Source organism: Pipra filicauda, unplaced genomic scaffold, assembly GCF_003945595.2.
Source record: "Pipra filicauda isolate LSUMZ 115617 unplaced genomic scaffold, ASM394559v2 scaffold493_size893225_pilon, whole genome shotgun sequence".
Classification (NCBI taxonomy): domain Eukaryota; kingdom Metazoa; phylum Chordata; class Aves; order Passeriformes; family Pipridae; genus Pipra; species Pipra filicauda.
In genome coordinates, this window is record NW_024104635.1 from 473,454 (window position 1) to 496,467 (window position 23,014).

At 44.1% G+C, this 23,014-nt stretch overlaps 1 protein-coding gene across 1 annotated transcript in view; it reads left to right on the top strand.

Moving 5' to 3' along the window:
• WNT7B (Wnt family member 7B) overlaps nucleotides 1-22,249 on the top strand; it is a 78,600-nt gene extending 56,351 nt beyond the window's left edge. Inside the window, exons 2-3 of the mRNA XM_039386588.1 lie at nucleotides 10,043-10,334; nucleotides 18,940-22,249. Coding sequence (XP_039242522.1) covers nucleotides 10,043-10,334; nucleotides 18,940-19,419 — 772 coding nt within the window. The 3' untranslated portion in view covers nucleotides 19,420-22,249. The remainder of the gene's footprint in view (nucleotides 1-10,042; nucleotides 10,335-18,939) is intronic.
• The last annotated feature ends 765 nt before the right edge of the window (nucleotides 22,250-23,014 follow it).

The following is a 23,014-nucleotide window of genomic DNA, read 5'->3' on the forward strand; positions in this document are numbered from 1 at the left end:
TCAGTGCTTGGGGAGGCTGGATTCCCGTGCTGGCCACAAGGAAAATACTGTCTGGAAGAACATCTAAAAGACAGGCTTTAGAGCCAACAGCCCATTGCAGATTTAGCTCTAAGTGACCAGCTCTGGCCCTATAGATGTAATTAATTTTGTATCCTGTAAACATAGGTATCTAGTCTGAAAGCAATACCTCATACCTGCACAATGTCCTGGGCTAGGCTTGCTTTGTATGTGTTTCCAAGAGGAGTTTCTGGACTTATATACATATATATATATATAAAATAATTGTGTTGGCTAACATAGGAAGTGAGTCCAAGGAGAAAGTCTATGCTGACAAACAGAAGCAGCCAGCTTTCAAGATAAGCTTGAAGCTGCACATATCTTACTGGTTAGTCAAGAAATGTCATCAGCCCCAAATGGGGACGAGAAAACCTTGAGCATCTCTCTGAAACAGAAGCAGATGCAACCTCAGCAATTCTTCTGGGCAGACCCCTCAGTTAGTCATTTTCTCAAATGCAGAGTAAAGGGAGGCTGTGGATCCAATGCCAGGCAAGTGTGGCACATGAGGAGTGAATGTCAGGAGCGCACTCCAGAGCCCTGGAACTATCTGGCAGGCACGGGGATGCTGAGCCCTCCCTGCCTCCAGTGCAACACTGTGCTAGAACAGAGTGTGGAAGAGCAGAGGAGGGAATTCCCAGTCCCAGGAGCTGCTGTTTCTCCCTGGGAGGACTCCTGTCCCACCATGGACAGCCTAAACTGGTGTTTCAGTTCAACTGGTGTTTCAGTTCTTGGTTGAGAAGTTTGCAGGCAAATTCCCCTGTGAACCCCCTGCCAGAAAGAATCCAACAAGAGGGCAGCTTGTTCTCTCACAGGTCCTTCTGCCCTACGGATAATTGCCTTAACCTCCTCGTGCCCCTCTGCAAGAGAGGTAATAATATCTCTAAAGAGAGGTAGTAGTATCTCTCTTCTCTTGCCCTCTCAAGCTGAAAGATGCAGCTTCTTAAGGCAAGGACAACCTCTTGCAGAAACAGATTTGTGTCTAAGACCAGTTTCAGCTGGGTGTCACTCAGTGTTCCCGGAATTCAATAATTCTGGAAAAGTGGCACTGGCCCACCGATAAGCTCTGGGCAATATATTGAGGTAATAGTCATGATTTAAGTAAACTGCCTCAGGAATCCCAAAGCAAGAGCTGAAATTTCATCTTCAACATAGAGACATTTGCACACCCACCCCCAGACACTGTGGCATGCCCAGGTACAGGAGCTTAGTGCTTCCAACTACTCATAATTTAGTGAAGCCTCTAAAAGGTGTTATTATTTAACATGTTTCTACAGCAAAGCACAGGTGTGCACAGACATGGCCACTGCCCTCAGGGATTTCTTACCTGGGTTAGGAGTGACACAAGATAATATAGCACAGGGTGACCTCATGCAAATGGCAGTGCAGATTTACTTTTACAGAAGTGTTCTTCAACACAGTATATTTATGTCAGGCCACTGAGATGACTGAAACAGGTTAATTAAAATACTGGCCCAGCAAAGTTCCACTGGAAGGTCTGATTCTGCACAGCGATGGCTTCCTAATCTTCATGAGCACAGCAGAAGGGAAAACAGAGTATTTGGGAAATGGGGTCCATAGCAAAGTCAAACAGTCACATCATCACAGGATAATTTAGATTGGTAGGATCCTCTGTTGACAGCCAAGGAGAACACCCATTCTGAACTGATTCACTCACTCAAGTCTCAAGCCTATAAAACCCACACACATGAAAATCTCAGTGGTTTGGTGGCGATCTGCTCTGCTCTGGTATCCTGCTGAAATGAAGTTGACTTGAAAACAAATTTACTTTGTCCTCCATTTCCTTGTCAGGTTCAGAGTGGAGGTTTCTTTTCTGCTGTTTTTTGTTTGGTTGTTTTTTTTGTTTGTGTGTTTTCATTGGTGCTTTCATTTGTTTGGGTTTTTTTGCCTTGTTGGTGTTTTGTTTGTTTGTGGTTTTATTTTTTATGATGCAGCAAGTATATTTTCTACTTCTTAAATCAGAGTGGACAATGCTTCCCTTCCTGAGGGGAAGTACACAGGTACCTCAGAAACCTCAGCTGAATTATTAGAAGAATATAATAATATAATATTGTATTATAGAATAGGATAGTATAGACTAGAACGGAATATAATATATGACACATCTGGTTCCTCCCAGAACTGTTTAATTTAAGGACACTGGTATACTTTAGGACGCAGTTTCCCTGAGGTGCCTCCAGGATCCCATGCTGTCCGACAAGGGCTGCAAAGCACTTTTTAAATGCCCAGTACACTGCAAGACATCTCCAGCTGAACTTTCAGCAATTACAACACATCCACCCACTGAGGAGGAAAGGCCCCGAACGCTCAGCAGGGAATCCCTGAGTCCCACAGAGGGTCTGCAGAGAACACAAGCAGGAGACGCTGTCCCTGCTCCAGCCCTTGCTCCCCCCAAGGCGCCTGGAGAGCATTAGCAGGAGCTTTGTGGAAGCACAGCCGGCTGTGACACACGCAGGCCTTTCTCAAAGGTGCAGTGCAGCTGGAACCACCCCCTCGTGCTGCCCAGGCCATGCTCCTGTGCACTCTTTAAATGAGTGCTCAGCACCATGTTCTCATTAAACTTCGACAAAAACAAGCAGTGCTGCCTAATTTCCCCATTTTCTGTAAGAATGGGGTACAGATTGTTTGCTAGGGCTGAGTTAGTAAGGAATATTTGCTCTGACAAATATTGTTTTACAGCGGAGAACCCCAAAATTTCATATTTCTCTGGGCACTTCTAACCATCCTTTCAAACTTACTAACCTCGCAGAAGCTGTCCCAGAAAACTTCACCAAGGAACATGTTGCCAAAAGACAGTCAAAAACACAACAGAATTATGCTCACTGGAACAGAAATGCTGACTATTGTTTAAGGTTGCCAGGATTTAACTGAATATATTTAGGGGGTAAATTAAGGAAAAAAACACTGTAAATCACTGGAGGACTCATTACAGAAATCACTGTGGAAAGTACCACCAAGCGTTTAGAAAATAACCATGAGATTCAAAAGATGTTTGAAAAAATGCGAAAAGCAGAAGCAGAGTAAATATCTCTTTTTAAGAGACACGCTCCCAAAAGTATATAAACAGTGACAGCAAGGAGCTGCAAAAAGGCAAGTGTGAAATAATTCTGGCTCATGTACAGCCCATTCTAAAAGAAAATTTCACAAACCCACATGAGCAACAGACAGCAATCCAGTTGACAGAGCAATTATGAACTGATGACCAAGATTCTGGCACCTCCAACCATAAAAACTTAGTGGGAGCCTAAAGACGAAAAACGCTGAATAAGTGAAGAACCCATAAATAAACTATTATGTCATATCACTACACACTGTGGCCTTTGAGATCTGCAACGTTCCCTGTCCCAAACACTGAGAACAGACGGCCTGGAAGAAGCCGCTGAAATGCCGTGCAAGTCCTGTTCCAGTGCTACTCTGACTGAACACACCTATCTGGGATGCAACAACATTAAACATGACTATTTTAATTAGACTGTAAGGAAAGAGGAAATGAACCAATACTGTAAAGAGAACATTCCTCAGTGTGACCATCAGCAGCCTCCATCAGAGCTGCCCAGGAGGTCCTGCCAGAGCGACAGGCACAGCGTGCTCCGGGTTCTCTGCCCAGCACCTCTGGGCACGGGAGCTGCTCGGGAGCCCCACGGCCATGGGGGCTGTCTGGGGGTTTGGCAACAGGCTACACCAAACCCATCCCTTTGCACTTGGTCAGTGGGTGGAGATGGAGAAGAAAAGCTGACCCATGACTCAGTGCAGTGGACCCCTGAGGAGAGTGTACCAGGGATAATATTCAGAAGGCCAAGCACTTCTTGCCTCAGCCTTCACTAAAGAGGTCAGTGGTGAGCAGGTGGTTACAGAACTAATATCACCAGCAGAGGAACACCCTCTGAGCATCAGGCAGAAGGCAGGATCTGTCCAGACTGAATACTTTCCAGTTTAGCCATCCCTCATCTCAGAACATTTAAGGAAGCCAGTTTACAGTTGGTAGTCCTGACAGCCATTTCAGGACTGAAAACTTGGGGAGAACTATACTTAAGAAGAAATGAAAAGACAAATGTATTGCCTTTGTCTAAAAGAGAAAAAAAAAAGAAAGGAAAGGAATTATAGGAGCAATAATCTTAACTTGAATAAATGAAAAAATATGGGAACAAAACCCCATTTGTAAACTCATAACTAAGAACAAGGAGATGAGTAAGAGTCAACAAGGATCTGTCAAGAACACATCATGTTAAACCAATCTAATTTCCTTCTTTTGCCACCCAGGGCCTCAGAGGCAAGAAGAAGAGTTTATGCCATATATCTTGGACTTAAAGGGAGCTTTTGACACTGCTTTATATGACATTCTCACAAGAAAACTAAGAACTTGCCAAATGGGTACAGACCATCTGGAAATCATACTTGGAGTGTAGTTATCAAAATGGAAGCCTGTGCTGACTAGTTTTCCTTGTGATCTGTGCTGGATTTGATACCAGTCAGGTTTTACTCCTGACTGGACCAAAGGAAAAACTGTGTACATTGAATTTATGAATTATGTCAAGTTGGGAAGGACTGCAAGGAAGCTGGAGGAAGTTTGGGTCAAAACTGAAAATGATCATGGAGAAATGATTCAGAAAAGAAGAAAAAAAAAGTTAAAGCAAAGAAAGAGAAGGCAAATCAGGAAGGCAAATGATTCTGTACATGGGAATAATCAGCTGCACAAATGCAAGCTGGGAACATGTGGTGTGACAGCAGCTGCACAGAAGAAGCTGCAAATTGAGCCAGAGTGAAAAGTGTCCTGCTGCTGTGAAAACACCACGCCGGCAGGAGGAAACAGCAGGGCAGTTACAACACATCTGAAGTGCTCCTTCTGCTCTAACCCTGAGGAGGAGAGACCTCAGCTGGAGCATCCAGCGCTGCACCACAACACAGCTGGGACACCGGGGCAATGGGAAGAGCCCCTGGAAGTGCTGTGCAAGGGCTGCTGAGGGAACACACCTGGGAAGGGGTGGAACTCTTTACATACTGAAAGGCTGCTCCTACAGGGAGGGAGGAATAGGTTCTTGGCCTCTCTAGAGAGAGAAGCAGTGGGTTTGAATCAGAAAGACAGTTTCAGGTTGATATCAGTAAAATATATACCAGTAGAGGTCCCGAGGTACTGGGATAGACTGTGGAACCTTCTCTACTGAAGATCTTTAAGAACAGAATAGAAAAGCTGTTGTGAAGGACACACCTGTGCTATTAAGCTACGTTAGGGCTGACAGTCAGAGTAGAGACCCTGCTGAGTTTCCTGCCAGCCCTGCTTTTCTACCTGGCTTTTTCTGCTTGTACAAACTGATTTCGGAGGTCTGCAGCTCTGATATGCAGCACTGGGTAGAGAAAGTTAGAGGGATAGAGAAATTAAATTAATCCCTGCTTTTATAAACCAAGAAGCTCAAAATTAGTTACACTGAAAATGCAAACAGATAAAGGATCTGCTCCAGACAGTGAGAATACTCTCTCTGACTTGTTTTGCCTTTGGATCAAACTGAAAGAGAAGGGCCTGCACTATTTTCCTTGAGAATTGCTAATGAGTGTGTTGAATAAAACACAAAATCACAAAGGAAATAAACTTGTCTATAAAAGTCTTCATCCAACACCACTTAGGGTGGTGGTGTCTGAGTTTTAGTTTATTCATCTAGATGTATCTATTGTCTTTTGCCATAAAAACTGACTCAATCTGTCCTCAGCTTTCCAAGCCTTGTTGAAAAGAATGGGTTTGGCAAAAAAAATTAAACTTCTGCCGTGGTTCATTTCTCCCTTCCCACTGACCTATATTGTGTTATGTCATACAATCAATCTGGTGCCTTGTGTAAGTGCACGTGGAATTTGTTTTGTTTAACAGCAGCGTGTAGGACTTTCTTCTCTCATTGCTGATCCAAGATTTAGGAAATTACTGGCCAAACAGTGTATATTCTTCAGTTTATTATTTGAAGTTAAATTACAGTTCTAATAGCTGACATTCAGTGGCAGCCTTATTCATCCAGTTGCTGACATGGGCCATTTCAGGGTGATGTGTGCAATAGGAATATTCTCATCTTGTTACTCAGAAAAACACGTCTTGCAAATAACTCTGGAATGGTCCAATCTTTAACCCCGTGCTCCCAGCTGAGAGGCTGATGGTGTATTTAGCGTGTGTGACTCTCAGCTGAGTGTGGTTACAGGCTGGACACACTCTGCTCAATCTGTGCATGTTCGAGTGCAGTGAAGTACAGCGATTATGGACCTGGGAATAATTTCCACATCAGACCAGACTAAGTTTAGTGCTCAGTTAGCAGTGTAAAACTTAGTCAGAGATGACATCTAAGTGAGGGGTCAAGAACAGGCTGCTCCATGGCTCCGGGCTCCTCTCACCCTGGCTGCCAGAAGTGTCTCCCTCAAGGAATCTGTGGTCCAATATCCGTGTGTCTGAGCAGCATCTGCCTGCACTGCTGCTGCTGGAGCCCTCTGCTAGAATGCACACGGGCTCAGGGCAATGGCAGTGACTCAGCTCAGCACAGCACAGGCAGGACTCCTCTGATGGGCTGGCACATTGCTACAAGTGGCCTTCAGCACCTTCACCAAAGACAGAGGGCTTCACTGCATTTAATCCTGGTGGTCATCTTCTATTGGAGTCAGTTATCAGATCAGTTATTAGATCATGCTACACATTCCTCCTGTGCTTTGGGAATTAAACCAGAACTGTCACCTTTGACATCAAAGCAGGTATTTCTAACAGAGAAATGGATGAATCCAAGGGTTGCAATAAAAGCCAAAGCAGTGCCTTACCAAAATAAAAATCTCCACAGAATTATTCTGGTCTATGTGACAGAAAACTTTAGGAAGTCAAACAAGAATTCTTCTTCTGAGACACAGATACTGAGCATATATGGTGCCAAATAACTAAATAACCAGGATATTCACTGGAAAAAGAAAAATCTAGCCCCAAAGCTGAGTCAAATCACAAATCTGCTGCTATTTATGTCTTCATTTCATGAACATTTCTGGAAAGACTTGTCTCTGTTTTGTTGCAGAACAAGAATATTTTTGAAATCTCAGAAAATTCCACAAAATGAGATTATTGTTCTCCATTCAGGTATCACAGCAATCATTACTTAAATATTTTTAGCTGCCTAACAAAGACTTGCTCAGAACTGATTCCAAGCGATGACATGCTAATGGAAAGCTTTGTGTACAGCAGACACATTATTTGAGGCCAGAGGTTCCCTCCCTCCCTCCCCCATCAGCAGTTTCTGACAGACTCTACTGATCCTGGGACTTAAGTGAACTGCTGAGGTCATGCTTACACTGAAGTTCAAGTGAAGTTTTAGAACATCCTCTAGTTAAAAAAATAATAACCCCCCAAAACCTTAATTCTCAGCAGGACAACTTAACTTGCTAAAGAAATCTGGTTTTCAAGTCAGATCTTATTTCTAAGCCCTTCTTATTTTAGAGCTGTGTGGAAACAGAAGAGTAATCTCTTCACAGTGTCAATGTGGTTTCCATTTGATATTATTCCATGACTTGAGATGATTCTATCACTGCTATAGCTCTCAAGTGGGTGAAGGAAAGATGTTTTCCTCTATTCCTGGAGGCAATCAGGGGTATAATGGGACCAAGGAGGAGAGAAAGGAAGATAAAGACAGGATATTCTTTAGTTTTACAAAACTGATCAAGGGAAGCACCGTGTGAAAACCCAGGGAGAGGCCACAGCCATAGCAGCTGTGATAAGATGTCTCACCATCTCCTCTGGAGACATGTGGAATATACTGAGCTGAAACACAAAAAGTGAGCAACCTGTCTCTAGTTAATCTCTGAGTAAAGCTCCTGAACTGTAGGTCACAGCTGCTATATTCCCTCACAGCAATATCTTTCTGCTTCTTCATAAGCATTTCTGTGTGTGCTTCAAAGGTGTCTGAACCAAACATTTCCCTGGCTCTGATTTGCATTCTCATTTACCCTCACCCTGAAAAAAAGGAAAACATATCTATGTATGTGGTTTCTATTGAATCTCATATTTCCAATACTTCAATTTATAGATTGAGAACATTTACAAACAAAAAGGAAGGTCAACATGACACATGTTAAAACACGGGTCCCAGGTTTGATTTCAGCTGGCGAGTGAAGAGGAGAGGAGCGAATATTGATATGTGTTTATAGAGATCACACTAGGAACTAGAACAGTGGTTCCCAAACTTCTTTGGATAGCTGTCAACCCTCAGAATTTCTTACAGACCACCAGGCATCGTTATCACCAGAGTTTTAATTGAAAACACTATTAAAAACAGTGGTTAACGTGGCTCTGCGGATTAGCTGCGAACCCTTCCCCGTGGCCTCCTGGACCACCAGTGTTCTGTGGACCACGGCCTGGGAACACTGAACCAGACTGCACACAGTGCACAGCCCAACAAAACCCCCTGTGTGTGGAGCACAGGCAGCCCTGCCACTGCACCACCACTCAGGGCAACGGAACCTGTCTGCGAGCTGAGGAACACAGAACCCTTTTGTTTTTCCCTTACCCGGAGTTGCTTTTTTATTGCTTTGGTGAAACAAGTAAATGGTGCCAAAACCCAGTTTCTTGTAGGATCTTCCTCATGTCTGGAATGGGTGTAATCTTTCAGGAAGCTATTTATGAAAATAAGAAATATAAAACATATCCCCCCCACCCAGTGTGGACTGGTCATTCCAGAATAGTTATGCTATCTATGAATCTGAAAGTTAAAAAATTAAAAATAGCTTCTAAGGTTTTGGGGTTTTTTTTCTCCTCTGGAAAATTTGTTCCTTTATTTTTCCCCCCCAAATCCATTAATGATGCTAAAGCTCTGTGTGTGGTCATTAAAGCATTTCAGCAACTTTCTGCAAATTCTTTACAGTTATTCTTTGGATGCAGCACTACAAGTCTGTCTGTTTATCACCAGAGAAACACACAGAGGAAAATGCCGACAGCGCTGAGAAGGGAACTTATGGGGGAGCATTGTAAATAAGGACAGCAAAACAGCAGGGGCATGATCCAGCCCTGCCTGGAGCCAGTGACAGTGGTGTCTCCTGGGAGCAGGGATGGGCTGGAGCTTCCATCTGATGGCTCTGCCTTGGTACCTCCTTGCAACCCACAGGCAACTCAGCCAACCAGTAAAGAAAGGAGGTTTATTTCCTTCTCTTCATACACTCCTTTTCAACAGCTATAACATGGAATTGGGAAGAAGGAACCCTGGCAAGCAGCAACATCATAGAAAAAGAAAAGAACTTTCTAAAATAATTTTTTTTCTGGACAAGACTGTGCTTCTATGTCAGCACCTCACCTGTTTGGGAGAGGAAATAGCGCCCCAGCACTTTCATGCCCCTTGTGTGCTCAACAGCCGTGGTAATGCAGAGGTTTGAGTCAGACTGGGAATGGAAAAGGGTCATTACAGCAAAGCTAATGCACAGGAGAAGTCAGCAAGAAAAGTCTCCTTTACCTTGAAACATAATGAAACCTACCCAGCTCTTGTCTCTATAGGCCTCTCCCGCAATACTTCACACTCAGTATCACTAGTGGATGCTACTGGAGCATTTATAAATTAGATTAATAAGCTCCCTATTTGTGTCCTGGATTTTTTTTTTTTTCTGCTGTCTGAACATATTTCTTTCTCCATGCAATGCCAATGCTTAGAGGTAACTATTAACTTGTCATTAATCTGAAATAGAAAAAGCTCAGCTTGCCAATATGACTAGCCAGTGTACAAACAAGCCTCGTGGCCCCCCTCCCCATCGTGCAGCCCCAGAGCCAGTGCCCGTGCTGTGCAGGGTGAGGAGGGTGCTCACCCGGGGTCTGTGCCCCAGCCGAGCCGGGCGCTGGAAGCACGTGTGGGATTCTGTAAGAACGAGGGACACGCAGCGAGCAGCCCTGCCCTGCCCACGCCGCTGCCCCACACCCTCGTGTAGATAATGTGTGTACTTTCTGTAGTGAGTAAGTGCTGCCTTTGTGCCAACCCATCAGCTTTTGGCTTCTCTCCACAGGAAGCAGGGAGGCCGCGTTCACCTATGCCATTACTGCTGCCGGGGTTGCACACGCTGTCACGGCCGCCTGCAGCCAGGGCAACCTCAGCAATTGTGGCTGTGACCGAGAGAAACAGGGCTACTACAACCAGGAGGAGGGCTGGAAGTGGGGAGGCTGCTCCGCGGATATCAGATACGGCATTGAGTTCTCCCGGAGGTTTGTTGATGCCCGAGAAATCAAAAAGAATGCCCGGAGGCTGATGAACTTGCACAACAATGAGGCTGGAAGAAAGGTATTCCAGAAAGGACGAGGGATGGGGATCCGTGTGCGCTGGAGGACGGGGGGAGGCTGGCTGGTGGCAGGAGCATTCCCTGAGAACTCACCCCTCTCTCTGCTGTTGTCCCGCACCCACAGCGAGTCACCCACGGCATCTATGTTTACGTTTTGTTGCTGTTTCCTTTTATTCAGAGCTGAACATGTATTAGAGACACTCCTCTGAAAATTGCTGCTTCCTAAGCCTTCTTTCCAGTCCCCTGCTCCCAGAGAGGGCCTTGCTGGATCTGTTTGGCGTATTGATAAATCACTGCTTTTCATCCGATTTGCTAAAATCTAGCAAGGGATGTCGGGGCTTGTGATGGGGTAGGACTGAGTGTCTGCACTGCTCAGCTCCTACAGCACCTGTAGCTATTTATTCCACCCAAACCAGAACACTTACTGACCCCGGCTCTAACGAAATACACACAAATACACAATGCACTTCTTAGCAAAGGCACAACTGTCCCTTTGTCACTGGCGGGGCACAAACGGCCCGTTAGTGTCACTCTGGGAGGAGAAACAGTTTCCTGTCTGCAACCACCACTGGGTTGCTTGCCATGGAAACAATAAACATCATGGAGCTACGCTGACTTATGTCCCCTGAATAACAACCCTCATGGCTCTCAAAGCTTGCCCCTAAAAAAGGACAACAAATCTTTCTGCCTAAAATATACTTACATCAGGAGAGAATTTACTATACCCTTCAAAGTGTTTTCCTCCAGGTTAAAAATATGCTGCTTCTGCCCTCCAGTGCTGCAGAAGAATCCAATATACCAATATACTAATTCAGTATTCCAACCCAGTATAACTCTTTCCTTCTGGCCCCCAAAATCAGCCCCAAACTCCCTTCTCTAAAACAGTGTGTGTTTTCAGTGGTGTCCTGAGCACTGGGCAGAGAGGGGTGAACTGGTGGTGATGGAAACACTGTCTGGCTTTTCCTCATTAACACTCAGGTACAGCTGGCTGTGCACTGAAACTGCAGGTGGTGTATGGGCAGTCGTTCACTGGGAGGAAAATACTGTATAAATTCAATGTGGTGAGAGAGGCACAATCTCCAGTGTAGAGACAGGATGGATACTTCAACTGTGGCTGACACCGAGCTCTCTGGATGTGCAGCAGACAGCTCACTCAAGAGCCAGACAAAAAAGCAGCTTTAAGAGAGGCACAGCCTTTTTTTTCCCCCAAAATTTGGTACCACATGTGTAAAAGGCCCTCATACAGTAGTTGACCACCAGGTTGGAAGGCCAGCCCCAGGTCTGATCACCTCTCCTAGGCTGGGCATTCCAGCTCAGCACCGTGCACTGTGTTTGGAGGCAAAAGAAGGTAGAAGCCAAATGTTAAACTGGCCAGGGAGCATTTATTCCTGCTGGATGCATTACCATCCCTGCTCAAGCTGGCCCCCTCTGTGGTGTGCCCTGTGCCACCTCGATGCACATGCTGCTTGAAACATGTCAGATGATATTTAAGCTTTTCAGGGAATTTCTGATGACTGTGGAATGAGTGAATCCCCTCATTGCCCCGCATTGCATCCCCTAATGGCTCTGGATTGCATTCCTAGGAATTGTTTCAGCTAGTGGCAAGTTTGTAAAGCTTCTGATAAACTTGTAATAAGTAGCAGCAGTGACAAAATCATAAACTTGCCATTGGTGCCATTTGGAAGAAATAAATACTTAGGGATTCCTGGTGACATGATGGAAGATTTCTGTTTTGTGGCCAAACGGCTCTGTGCTGTGTGAAAGAGCAAAGGAATGAACTTCCCTGTCAGCTTTGAAACACCCACTCTGGTTTGGGAGGAAAGTACAAGTGTGGTAAAGGAAAACAAGCCCCCAAAGGAGGACCAGTGCAAGTTAATGCAAAGGTTACTGAGAGAACGGCTGGCTGCAAATCTGAATGATTACAGAGAGATCTGTGGGCAAAACTTTGATAGAGTAATGAAAAATTAAATACCAACAAAACCAGCCAGCTTTGATGCTGTTTTATGAGGCAGCTTTCTACCATGTATTTTTAGAAACAAGTATCTTTATTCTGGGATAAATGAACTTAGAAAGAGTAACATCTGGGAACACACACCATTAATCTTATTTTTTTGTTGAAAGCTTCAAAACAATGACTGTCTCTCACGAGGATCTCATTTATAAAAATGAGGGGGTCTGTTTGTTTGTTTTTAAGGGGTGAGTTAAAAGAACAAGCTGACAAATTGGTAGCAGATCGCAGCTTTTACCAAAAAGAGGAAAAGAAATGTTTCTAACAGTTTATCAATCAATTAGGCTCTTCTGATAGGCAGTGACTGTGGTTATGTGCAGAACAAGCTGGCCTGTTCCCTTCCCTTCCAGAATAACCATCACACTGACTGCCAGAAACTCAGCCTGATACCATCCCAAGTTATTCCTTTGGAATGGTTTTCTGTTGTTGTTTTTTTGGAATGCCTAGAAGATGACAACAGCTTTTTTTTTTTTTTTAAACAATAAGAGTGTGGGGAAAAAACAACTAATTCAGACTCTCTTCAGAAGAGATTATTCAATTACTTGGGACAACATTTCCATCTAAGCCATGGCTTGTTCTCACAGTTCCTGGCGCCACAGGACTGTGGTACTGGGAAGGGGTTTTTTGCTGACTTGCTTTGGCTGTAGAACAGCTAATGAGGTGATTTGTTGGTCCCCATTAATTATACACATACATACACATAGATACATAAATATATGAAGTGTGTGTGTGCACACAATTACGGATATTTACACATATTTATATGTACTGTTTGCACTAGAGCTATTACAGTTTGTAAGACAGTGTCAGGTCCCTGCAGGTCCCATGAAACATTCTAATTGCTCAGCTGGGTCCTGGCAGATGCACAGCATGCCCTCAGCTGCTGCAGGCTGCCCTCACTGCCACCTGACAGCACGGGAGGGCAGAGACAATGCCCACAAAAAGACTCTGCATGAAATGCTCCCAAGTCACAGTGGAGGCTGAATCCCAGTTTCAGATGTGAAACCCAACAAATTTTATGCTCTTATAAGCCTAAAATATTCTTTAAAATGTGACTTTGTTTCCCAAGTAATTTCAGCGATGCAAAGAATGTGACTTTCCAGGTTTTACAGCCCTGAGCCCATCATTTGCTGAAAGTTTCTTCCTCTCAAAGCGGCAAATTATTTCACTGCACATCCCTTGAGAGAACACTCACGAAAGAAAAGCTTCCCATAGTTGTGCTTCATACCACACTTTCCACTTTCCCACTTAAACTGATTTGCAGACAGATAGAAATCCAATTTTGAAAAGTTTGGTGCTACAGCTTGGGTGGGTTAGATGGATAACTACAGCTTATCCATATGTCCTGAATATGCTTTGGCTCCAAACCTCCTGAGGACAGATCTCCTGCTTCCAGTTGGGCTGCATTACTAGACTATTTTTTTCTTCCAGAAACACACCCTTAACATTGACTGCCAGAAGCTACATCTGGTGCTCTCCTACTTTTTGAACATTTTGCTTTAAAATTAGAGGGGGTAAGAGCCAAATATTTTAGGACTTGCTAACTGGTTTTATTCAAGAAATGTGCATGCCCATGCATACCATGCAGTGCATGCAAGACAGAGATCATCCATCTAGTAAAATACCACTGCACGCTCTCAAACCTGACATATCTATTCTGCTTGAAAGAATAAAACCACCCATGAAATATTTTTAACTATTTCAGGTGATACTTAAAATTTTACCTTCAAGCTTTACAACAAATTCCATAGAAAAGAGAGTGAAACACTGCAATCACACTTGGTTTGGGGATGATTGGGAGGGTGCTTCTTAAGATTATGGCTTTTTGCAACATTTCACTGTAAAAATAAAATTCAGAAAGTTTTAACCAATTGCAGCAGTTTATTGCTGAAATATGGCAGCTATTTTCTCTTTTCTAGAAGGCAGGGAGAAGACACTGATGGATTAGGCTGTTGTTCATCCTCATAACAGTACAGACTTCCATGTGATGGGCAGCAGGTCCCAAAATCCCAGGTTAATTTTCCTGGTAGCCAAGAGGAGAACTTGTATAAAGAGCACAGTGGGACTCCCTCCGTTTTTTAATGCATTAAGTGGGGACACTGTGGAAGAGGGTGTCAGGGAGGCAGGGGGAGCCCAGGAGGAGGTGAACTGATACCTCTTGGCACCTCTGAGGGTGCTGAGCTCTGGCCAGTGCCAGGGAAAAACCAGCTCCTGCTGTGGCTGGGTACTGACCCCTGCAAAGCAGAGGCTCCCTGTTTCCGTCAAACTAATCCATAAGAAAAATAGGGATGACGAGAAGCAGTAAGCACAGGAATTCAGTTCCTCATCTCCCACCCCACAGAGTATAAACACTGTTTTGATGCCCCATGGAACAGCTTCACAGAGGAGCAGAAAGCAAGCTCTGCAGCTGAAGCACCTCGTGCCTCTCCTGCTGACTCCAGGGCTTCTCTTGGAGGAGACACGGTGTGAACTGCTCAGTTCTGGGCTCTGTCATCTGCTATTAACAAAGAATAATTTCAGGACATTTGTATTAGAGGACTAGCATTACATCCTACTAATGTTAGGTATAGCCCTGCCTGTCCAAGTTGAAAAACCAAATGCAAATAAACCCCGCCTGGATTCCCAGATGGGTCCACAAGATCAGCTGCATGAGAACCAAAGGAGAGGTGACACCCTGTGACCAGCACCCGGCTCTTTTGGTAGCCAGGACCACAAACAAAAGCTGATCACTCGCATGTTTGATGGGGGAAAACTGCTACAGTCTTCTCTTTCTCTTTGATACTGCAGTCGCAAAGTAATATGGATTTTGTTACATTTAACATCTGGTCCAAAAATGTGCATTTCCATTAAGGAAAACACAAACCAGAAAAGGCAAGCCAAAACACACACAAAATGTTACTATTGTTTTTTTATACTTTATCCAGATAGGATTTTTAATATGTACAGAAACTGTATCTGATGTTATGCAGTTGAGTCTAGATATGGAATTTGAAAAAATGAATTTCTTGTCATGCATATCATTTTGTTTTATTTTGATCTTCACAAGTCTTTTTCTACTTAACTGGCAGTGGACAGCCCTCAAATTCCATTTTCAGTGTGTGAATTATGTAGGTATAAGAAGACATGGGGTTAAGAAAGCTTTAACGTTACATTTCACAATTCGTTTAACGAAGTAGCAGTAGTCAGAAAATTTTACTTGGCAAGATCACACTGGGGTGGGAGTGGGCCTGTATGTGGAAAGGGGACCTGAGGAATGTTCCTATGATTAGTTGGAGGCAGCACAGTCCAGCGATGGGAATTTGCTCAGGGAGGTAGATCTTGCTGTAAACCATTCAAGATTAGATAGAGGCACTGACATCTGACAAATGGGACTGCTGAGCACGAGCTAATGATTTTCAATCTTTAATCAAGCACCCAGCCTGGCACAGGGCATTAGATTTGAGTAAATAAGTACCTGTAAGGCTCAGGGTCAAAACTGTGATGGGAATTTTGCTGAGGAAAGCTGAGCTGGAGGGACATTTAGGAAGCAAAACATTAGTTGCTCTTCATTCAGAGCCTTGAGCAAACAGGGTCAGAGGCGGCCACCTTAGGCAGGCCCTGGCAGTGGGAAGGTGCTGGAGATGCCCTGCAGAGAGGGAAACCTCCAGGAGAGCCTGGCTGGGCAGCACAGAACACTCCACAGCAGCGGGGTGGAGAGAGGGGGGAAAAAACTGCTCAGAATCTGCTTAGTTTGGGCCTTATATTCCCTGACCTCCAAGCTTCTGGGCACAATTTTGTACCCACAGCTGACTGTGGGCACACAAATTATAGCATTCAGGAATTTAACTACCTGATGATTGGGCCTGTGCTCAGTGTTGTAACCCCAAACATTCCACATCCATGAGAGAAGTCTCCAAAAAAATAAAAAAAACCTGTGAGATTGGCTTCAGGAGCATGAATTAATACTTTTTGAAACTTCTGCTGGTTTTGAGCCTGTCTGGCTTGCATTTGCAAGTTCTTCCACCATCACAGACAGTGGGAACCTTCAAAACAATACAACAGTGAAATCAGGTCTCTGCTCAGCAAAATGAGTCACGAAACCGGATCTTCAGAAAGACAATGACAAAAAGATAAATCAAGACTTAGGATAAAGTTGCTGAAGATTGTACTACAGAGGGTGCCAGGCAGCGTATATAAATCATATATAGATGTATATAATAATGTAAATAAATGGCAGCATCTCAACCAAATACACACGCAGGCAAACATATATACACACAGAGAGACATCCCTATGTAAGTATACATTTACAGATATGTCACCTGGGACACCAGAATGGGTGGTATCTGTTTTCCAGGAGCAGTGACACTTTTTAGTGTATCAGTGAAGCACATCAGTGGCAAAGACAGAGGTTCTCTGGGACAGTGCCCGGAGTGTTGAGCCCACACAAGAATAAGGAGCCTCACAAACTTCACCTCCTTCCACTCTCTTACTAAGTTACTGCCTTGGCCTTTCTGACCAAAATACAGACATCAGGAACGTGTGGAGCATGGCAAAAGGTGCACCTCTCCCCAGGATTTACTGCTGAGGGAGGAGCGTGGCTCAGGGCTGATAGATCCCATAGGCAGTGCTTTCCTGGAAAACTTAGTGCTCTTTGGTGAAGGTGTAGAGAAGGTTTCCCCCTTCCACCTTTTGTCATGGATTTTGCTGCAGCTCTTAGAGCTGCAACTGCATGTTGAGAAAACTGTAGAAGCAGGTTGGTTTCAACAAACCAGCAATATCAAGCACAGCTTCTAAGCACTTCTATACATATCTACAAACATATCTAAATACCAAGAAATTATTTGAAGCCAGATTTGTGGAGCAGGATTGAAATCTTATTTAGGGGTCTTTGGAAAAAGACCTTCTGCACAAGCCTGAGAGGGATACGGAGGAGACCCTGGAGACCCCTGAAAGACCCTGGACTATGTCATAATGAATTCCTCTACTCACTGCTCTGAAATGCTGCTGCTGCTTCCAACTCAGGATATTCTATGATTCTTGCATAGGTTGCTCAGCTATCTTATACTCGCTACTGTATGTTGGCAAGGGAGAACCCAAACCAAATATTCTCTTTAATATTGAAACCCCAGAAATTTGGGAAAAAACAAACCATACAATTTAAGTGAAACTCAAACAACTCAGGAGGGTGCCTTCTATTTGCAGGGATAACCAGATCTGCACAGCTTTTATTTTAAGGCCAGTTTCTGAAGCAGTAAGCATTTTTTACTCCCTCCTACTTCATTATACCATTGTACTCAGATTTCGGCCCTTTCATCCCGTGCCCATTTCAGTCATGTTCTGGGATCTGCAGCGAAACCACGACAGGAGATGGTCTGCAGCATCAGTAATGCTCTCAGACAGGCTCGGCAGCTCGGATTTCTGCGTGAGCATCCCAGTGCGAGGGGGAGAGATCAGCTCGCTTTGTTCTTGGGCCCTGATTTTCATAAGCTAATGATGACTGTGGGTGTAATTATGGTCAGGCTTAAGTGGTAGCGCGAGGGCGGAAAAACAAGGAGGCGTTTCCGTGAGGCCGGTTTTCCCTCCGCCGCGCACGGAGCGGGAGGGCATCGGCCTGCCTTCCCCCGCCACACATCCCACCTGCCTTCCCCTGGGACACACCCCGCCTTCCTGGGGCACACCCCTCCTTCCCTGGGCACACACTCCGCTGTCCCAGGAAAGGAGGGATGTGCCAGTCCTGGAGGGGTTGGGACAGAGCAGAAATGGGAGGGCGGGAGTAGAGCACGAGCACCCACCAGGTCGGGTCCCTTCCAGGGACCATCTGACAGCGGATTAACTGCTCCAGATGAACCTCCTGGATCACTGATCACTGGCACTAATAAATGCTCCCAGTTCTCCTGGGCTCACTGCTGAGCAGGACCCTTCAGTGGACTTTTTGTCCCCCTAATGTTGTGCAGTCATTTGCTTTATAGCTGGACTGAGAGCTGCAGGGAGTGCTGCCCTTAAAGGGGATGGGGCACTCTGGGTGGAATAGTCAGTAAGTTTACCAGTGCCAGTATAGGTACAGGTATAAAGGCAAAATCTTTAATGATGCAGTGAATATAGAATCACAGAATCACACAATGGGTTGGAAGGGACCTTAAGGGTCCTCTAATTGCAGCCCTCCTGCATGTATGCCTGTTCAGCTACACAGTGTATACTGTTGTGTCAAAATTCTTAAAATATTCTTTGATCATTACTTAAAGCAATTAAGTATTCTGAATCTTATGGCACCTGAAAAGAACCCCACTTTTTTTTTTTCTGTTTTCAAAATGAAAATGGTTTGAAAAATTTTAAGTTTCCTGTAGCTCTAAAGACATGTCTTCTGAAATGGAAGGAAATATTCTCCAATGTTTGGAAACAGAACAGAAATGTTTTCCAACAAAGTGACAAAACACTGTATTTCCAACCAGGTGCCACTACAACTGTGTTACGAGCATTCTGTTGGGAGGTGAGAAGCTTTATCAGCATGCATTAAAAAAATTTCAACAAGCAGTAGTGAACACTGATATGAACTGAGGTTTAGGCAACCTTGCAATAGTTTTCTTGCAGTATCAATATCCAACTGTCTGTACACACAGGTTCTCGAAGAGAGGATGAAACTGGAGTGCAAGTGTCACGGAGTTTCAGGCTCCTGTACAACCAAGACCTGCTGGACAACACTTCCCAAATTCAGAGAGATTGGATACATTTTGAAAGAGAAATACAACGCTGCAGTGCAGGTGGAGGTGGTACGAGCCAGCAGACTAAGACAGCCAACCTTCCTGAAGATCAAGCAGATTAAGAGCTACCAGAAACCCATGGAAACGGATTTAGTGTACATTGAAAAGTCACCCAACTACTGTGAGGAAGACGCTTCCACAGGGAGCGTCGGGACCCAGGGGCGGCTCTGCAACCGCACGTCCCCGAACGCGGACGGCTGCGACATGATGTGCTGCGGGCGGGGGTACAACACACACCAGTACACCAAGGTGTGGCAGTGTAACTGCAAATTCCACTGGTGCTGCTTCGTGAAGTGCAACACGTGCAGCGAGCGGACAGAGGTGTTCACCTGCAAATAACGGCCCCGCGCGAGCCACCCGCGGCCCCGCGAGCCCGGCGGGGAGGACGACACACCCCAGCATCGTTTGCACATCTCACCTGGGGACACGACCCCGGCCAACACCGCAACCACGCCCTCCCCACTACTACCCACACCTCTAAGGATGGTGCATTTTGGCTGGCTGGCTGTTGTAACTGCTTTGGAAACAAGGGCAACAGGATTAAGGTGATGTTGACAACCACATGAAACTTTCTCTCTCTCTCTCTTTTTTTTTTTTTTAACTACAATCTGGGTGTTGTAGAGTTCTCTTAGTGTTTTAAGTTATACATATCAGAGAAGCTGATTGCGTTGCAGCTCCCATGACATTTAAAAGAAAAAGACACTTTTTCCTATTTTACAGCAACTAAACTGTCGAGCCCTGTGCAAAAAAAGACTTTTTTTTTTTAAGGAAATGAAATCTTCACTGACTAGAATGCAGTAGTCTTGCTGCAAAAACCTAAATTCCTAAGAAAGCAGGTAGAGAGAAAACAACTGGTAGGGAGCAAAATCTGTGGCAGAAATACTCCACTATCAGTTTGGAAAAAAACCAACAAACGTTCACAAAATTACATCAGCTGCCAGTGACACTGGAACTCTTTGAATGAACATTAAAAATAATTATTTATGTTTTTAATAGTATCAAAAAATTCTAAGCACTAACGGGTAGCTATGTCTTAATTCTGTACTAAATGTAAACTTATTGGAACTCTGACTTTATGACTTTTGTATTTGGTTCTCCCTAAGTTCTTCAATGCTACTGATCTGTTGTCACTCCACTATTAGAGTTCAATTACTGTAGGCCTTAAGCAATTACCAGAACTGAGCAAAAGCATCATATGAAACTGTGGTTACAAATGTTTGATAAAGACTTTTCCTACTTGCCTCCTGAATAAGAATGACTTTTTTTTAGACTCAGGCCTGAGGTGTGGAGAGCCTGCTCTCGGCTCCTCGTAGGGAGTTTTAGGATACAAAGACTTGCTTGGACAAATATCAAAGGGTTTGCTTTGCTGTCAAATGCACTGGCAGGATCTTCCATCGCATTTTGCCTGTAATGGTTGAAAGTTAATATTCCAAGAGTTTTAAATAACTTATGCTCAGTATGCACTCAGAAGTTAAAAAAAGTATGGCAGCTGAGCTCTAGGCTGCTGCAACCTAGAGCTGTGGTGGCTTCACGAGCACAAGACAGCTAAAATTTGGGTTAGTCCACGCCACCGTTACTCTAAGGCTGGCGACACCGTGCCTCTGGTAAATCCATGAATGTTAAGAAAGAAGCTTACTTCTTACATAGCACTCATCCTAAGTCACACACCTTGTCCCTACGAGAGATCTTTTAAAAATCCTCAGATATTTTACTACTGTAAAATCTAGTGGTTTTAACCCCAAAAGCCAGATATGCCCACTTGTAACACAGCCCATTCAAAAATATAAATGTCTGCTTGTCCCAAGGGTCCCGACCCGATTTTCTGAAAACTTGGATTAAAAACTTCCTTACATCTGTATATCTGCATCTCTGGCATTTGCTTCATTGTATTACTTCCATTGAGAGGCTGCACAGCCATGAGCCCTCCCCACCTGCCATGGAAGCACTTGTCAGTCCATGTGGTGCTCCTGGGACCGGGGGCTGGTGGATCTACTGCTCCACCTGCTCCCGTGCAGGATTTGAGAAGGAGCAGGAATTACCTCTGGAATTTGTGGACCTACATTATCAAAAGTAACCAACGACTTGTGGATCTTCATTCGAACACTCATGAGGACCTGCCTTTCTGACCCCAAGCACTTACCCTCTGAAAATCAGACCCCTTGAACGAGTCTCTCACCGAGCAATATAAAATTGCTCTTTTTTTTTTTGGGTGTTACTGTTGGTTTCTAAATGCCAGCCTTGGCATGAACAAGTGCAACTTCACAGAAGTCATCAGGGGCCCCCAAAATACTAGAGTCCCTCCATGTAACTTAAAGTCCCTTTGATTCATGGGTATTGTTGTTGAATCATAGTGATATACTGTACTTCCACTGCATTCTTGACAGGAAGCAAATAAAGCTCCCAAACATGGTAATGCACAGTCTTATGGTACTAGATACTGTAAATATATTAGAATAGTATTTGTTAAGTACAATTGAGGAATCCAATTAAGTTATATTATTGTATATCGTTTAAATGTCTATAGAGTATTTTAAATTATTGCAAACTACACTGCGTTAAAAAAAGAAAGAAAAGGTTATATATTATAACACCAACCACTCTGAAAAGTGGACCAAAGTGACACTTTCTCTCTTTTCTATCCATACCCCTATTTCAAATAGCTCTGTCTGCTATTTTAAGACCACTGTAAGTCCTACGATTGGGTTAGCAGTCTAGAATATAATGTTTCAGAGCATCCTATGGAGGCTTTGCTCATATGGGGATGCAGCATTCCAAAAGGTGCTGTTGGCACAAAGCAGGGATGACCATGGGAATGCTTGGACTTTGAAATATGCCCCAAGGAAAAGCAGTTTTGGTCAGAAAACACCATAACCACTAATGTACCCCAAATGCGACCTTTTAACGAAGGTGTCTGAACAGAATTGGGTTACACACAACTTTTATTTTAAAAAATGTAGTTTGATGTCAAAGAGCTGTGACAAGAGAGGTTGGAATGTGACCAGCAACACGTGGTTTAACCATACCTTAGCCATGACAAAACTCAAAATACTGTATGTTATTAAAGAACGTGAGAGCAAAGATCAATTTGTTTACTATGTTAATGTTTTATGGCAAGCAGAAAACAAAAGATGAAATGTGTTTCCATTAAAACTTAATTTTTTGCCCCTTCTACTTCCTTTTCTTTTTGTTTGTTATTTGTTTAGGAAAAAACAAAAGGCAACGAGGCCTTATGCAAAGGCCGTTTGTGTACAGGCTCCTCCGGATGAGAAATGACAGGCAAATTCCAAGTCCAAAGCAGTTTTTATGTTTTGTGAAAAACAGTAATGAATGTGCCTGTGTGTGGTATCACAGTCCAAAGCCAGCTACCTACACCAGTGTGCAGAGAAACCGGCACAGGCACCAACAGTGTGACCACCAGAGACTTTAGCTGGCTGCAGTGAGAAGATGATACATTTTTTGTGAAAGAAAATAAATGATTTGTGATAGAAATGTGGCCTCCAACTCCAAAATGGTTCTTGACCATGAACCTCACATAACAGACTAGCAAACAGAGAGGAATAAGAGGTGCAGAGAGGAGGCTTGAAGGCCCTGGGTGAGGCACTTGCACGTGCTCTGGCTTATTCGAGAAAGTTATGGGCACACCTGAAATCCCCACCTGAATCTGAACCTGAAAGATTTCACAGCATTTACCTTGGTCAGAATAGTAGCAACCTCCTTGATACTGAGAATAGTGTCTTCCTATACAAAATCTAAAGAAAATGTACAACATTTGCTGTATTTACCCCTCAGGGGAGATATCCAGATATAGATAGAGGTATAGCCAAATTCTACATGAACTAAGTCCAAAATAACTTCATTAAAATGAACTGAGTTGGCCTGGGTTTACAGCAGCATAACTATGCACAGCATTTTACCCACAGATGCCAAAGAAAAC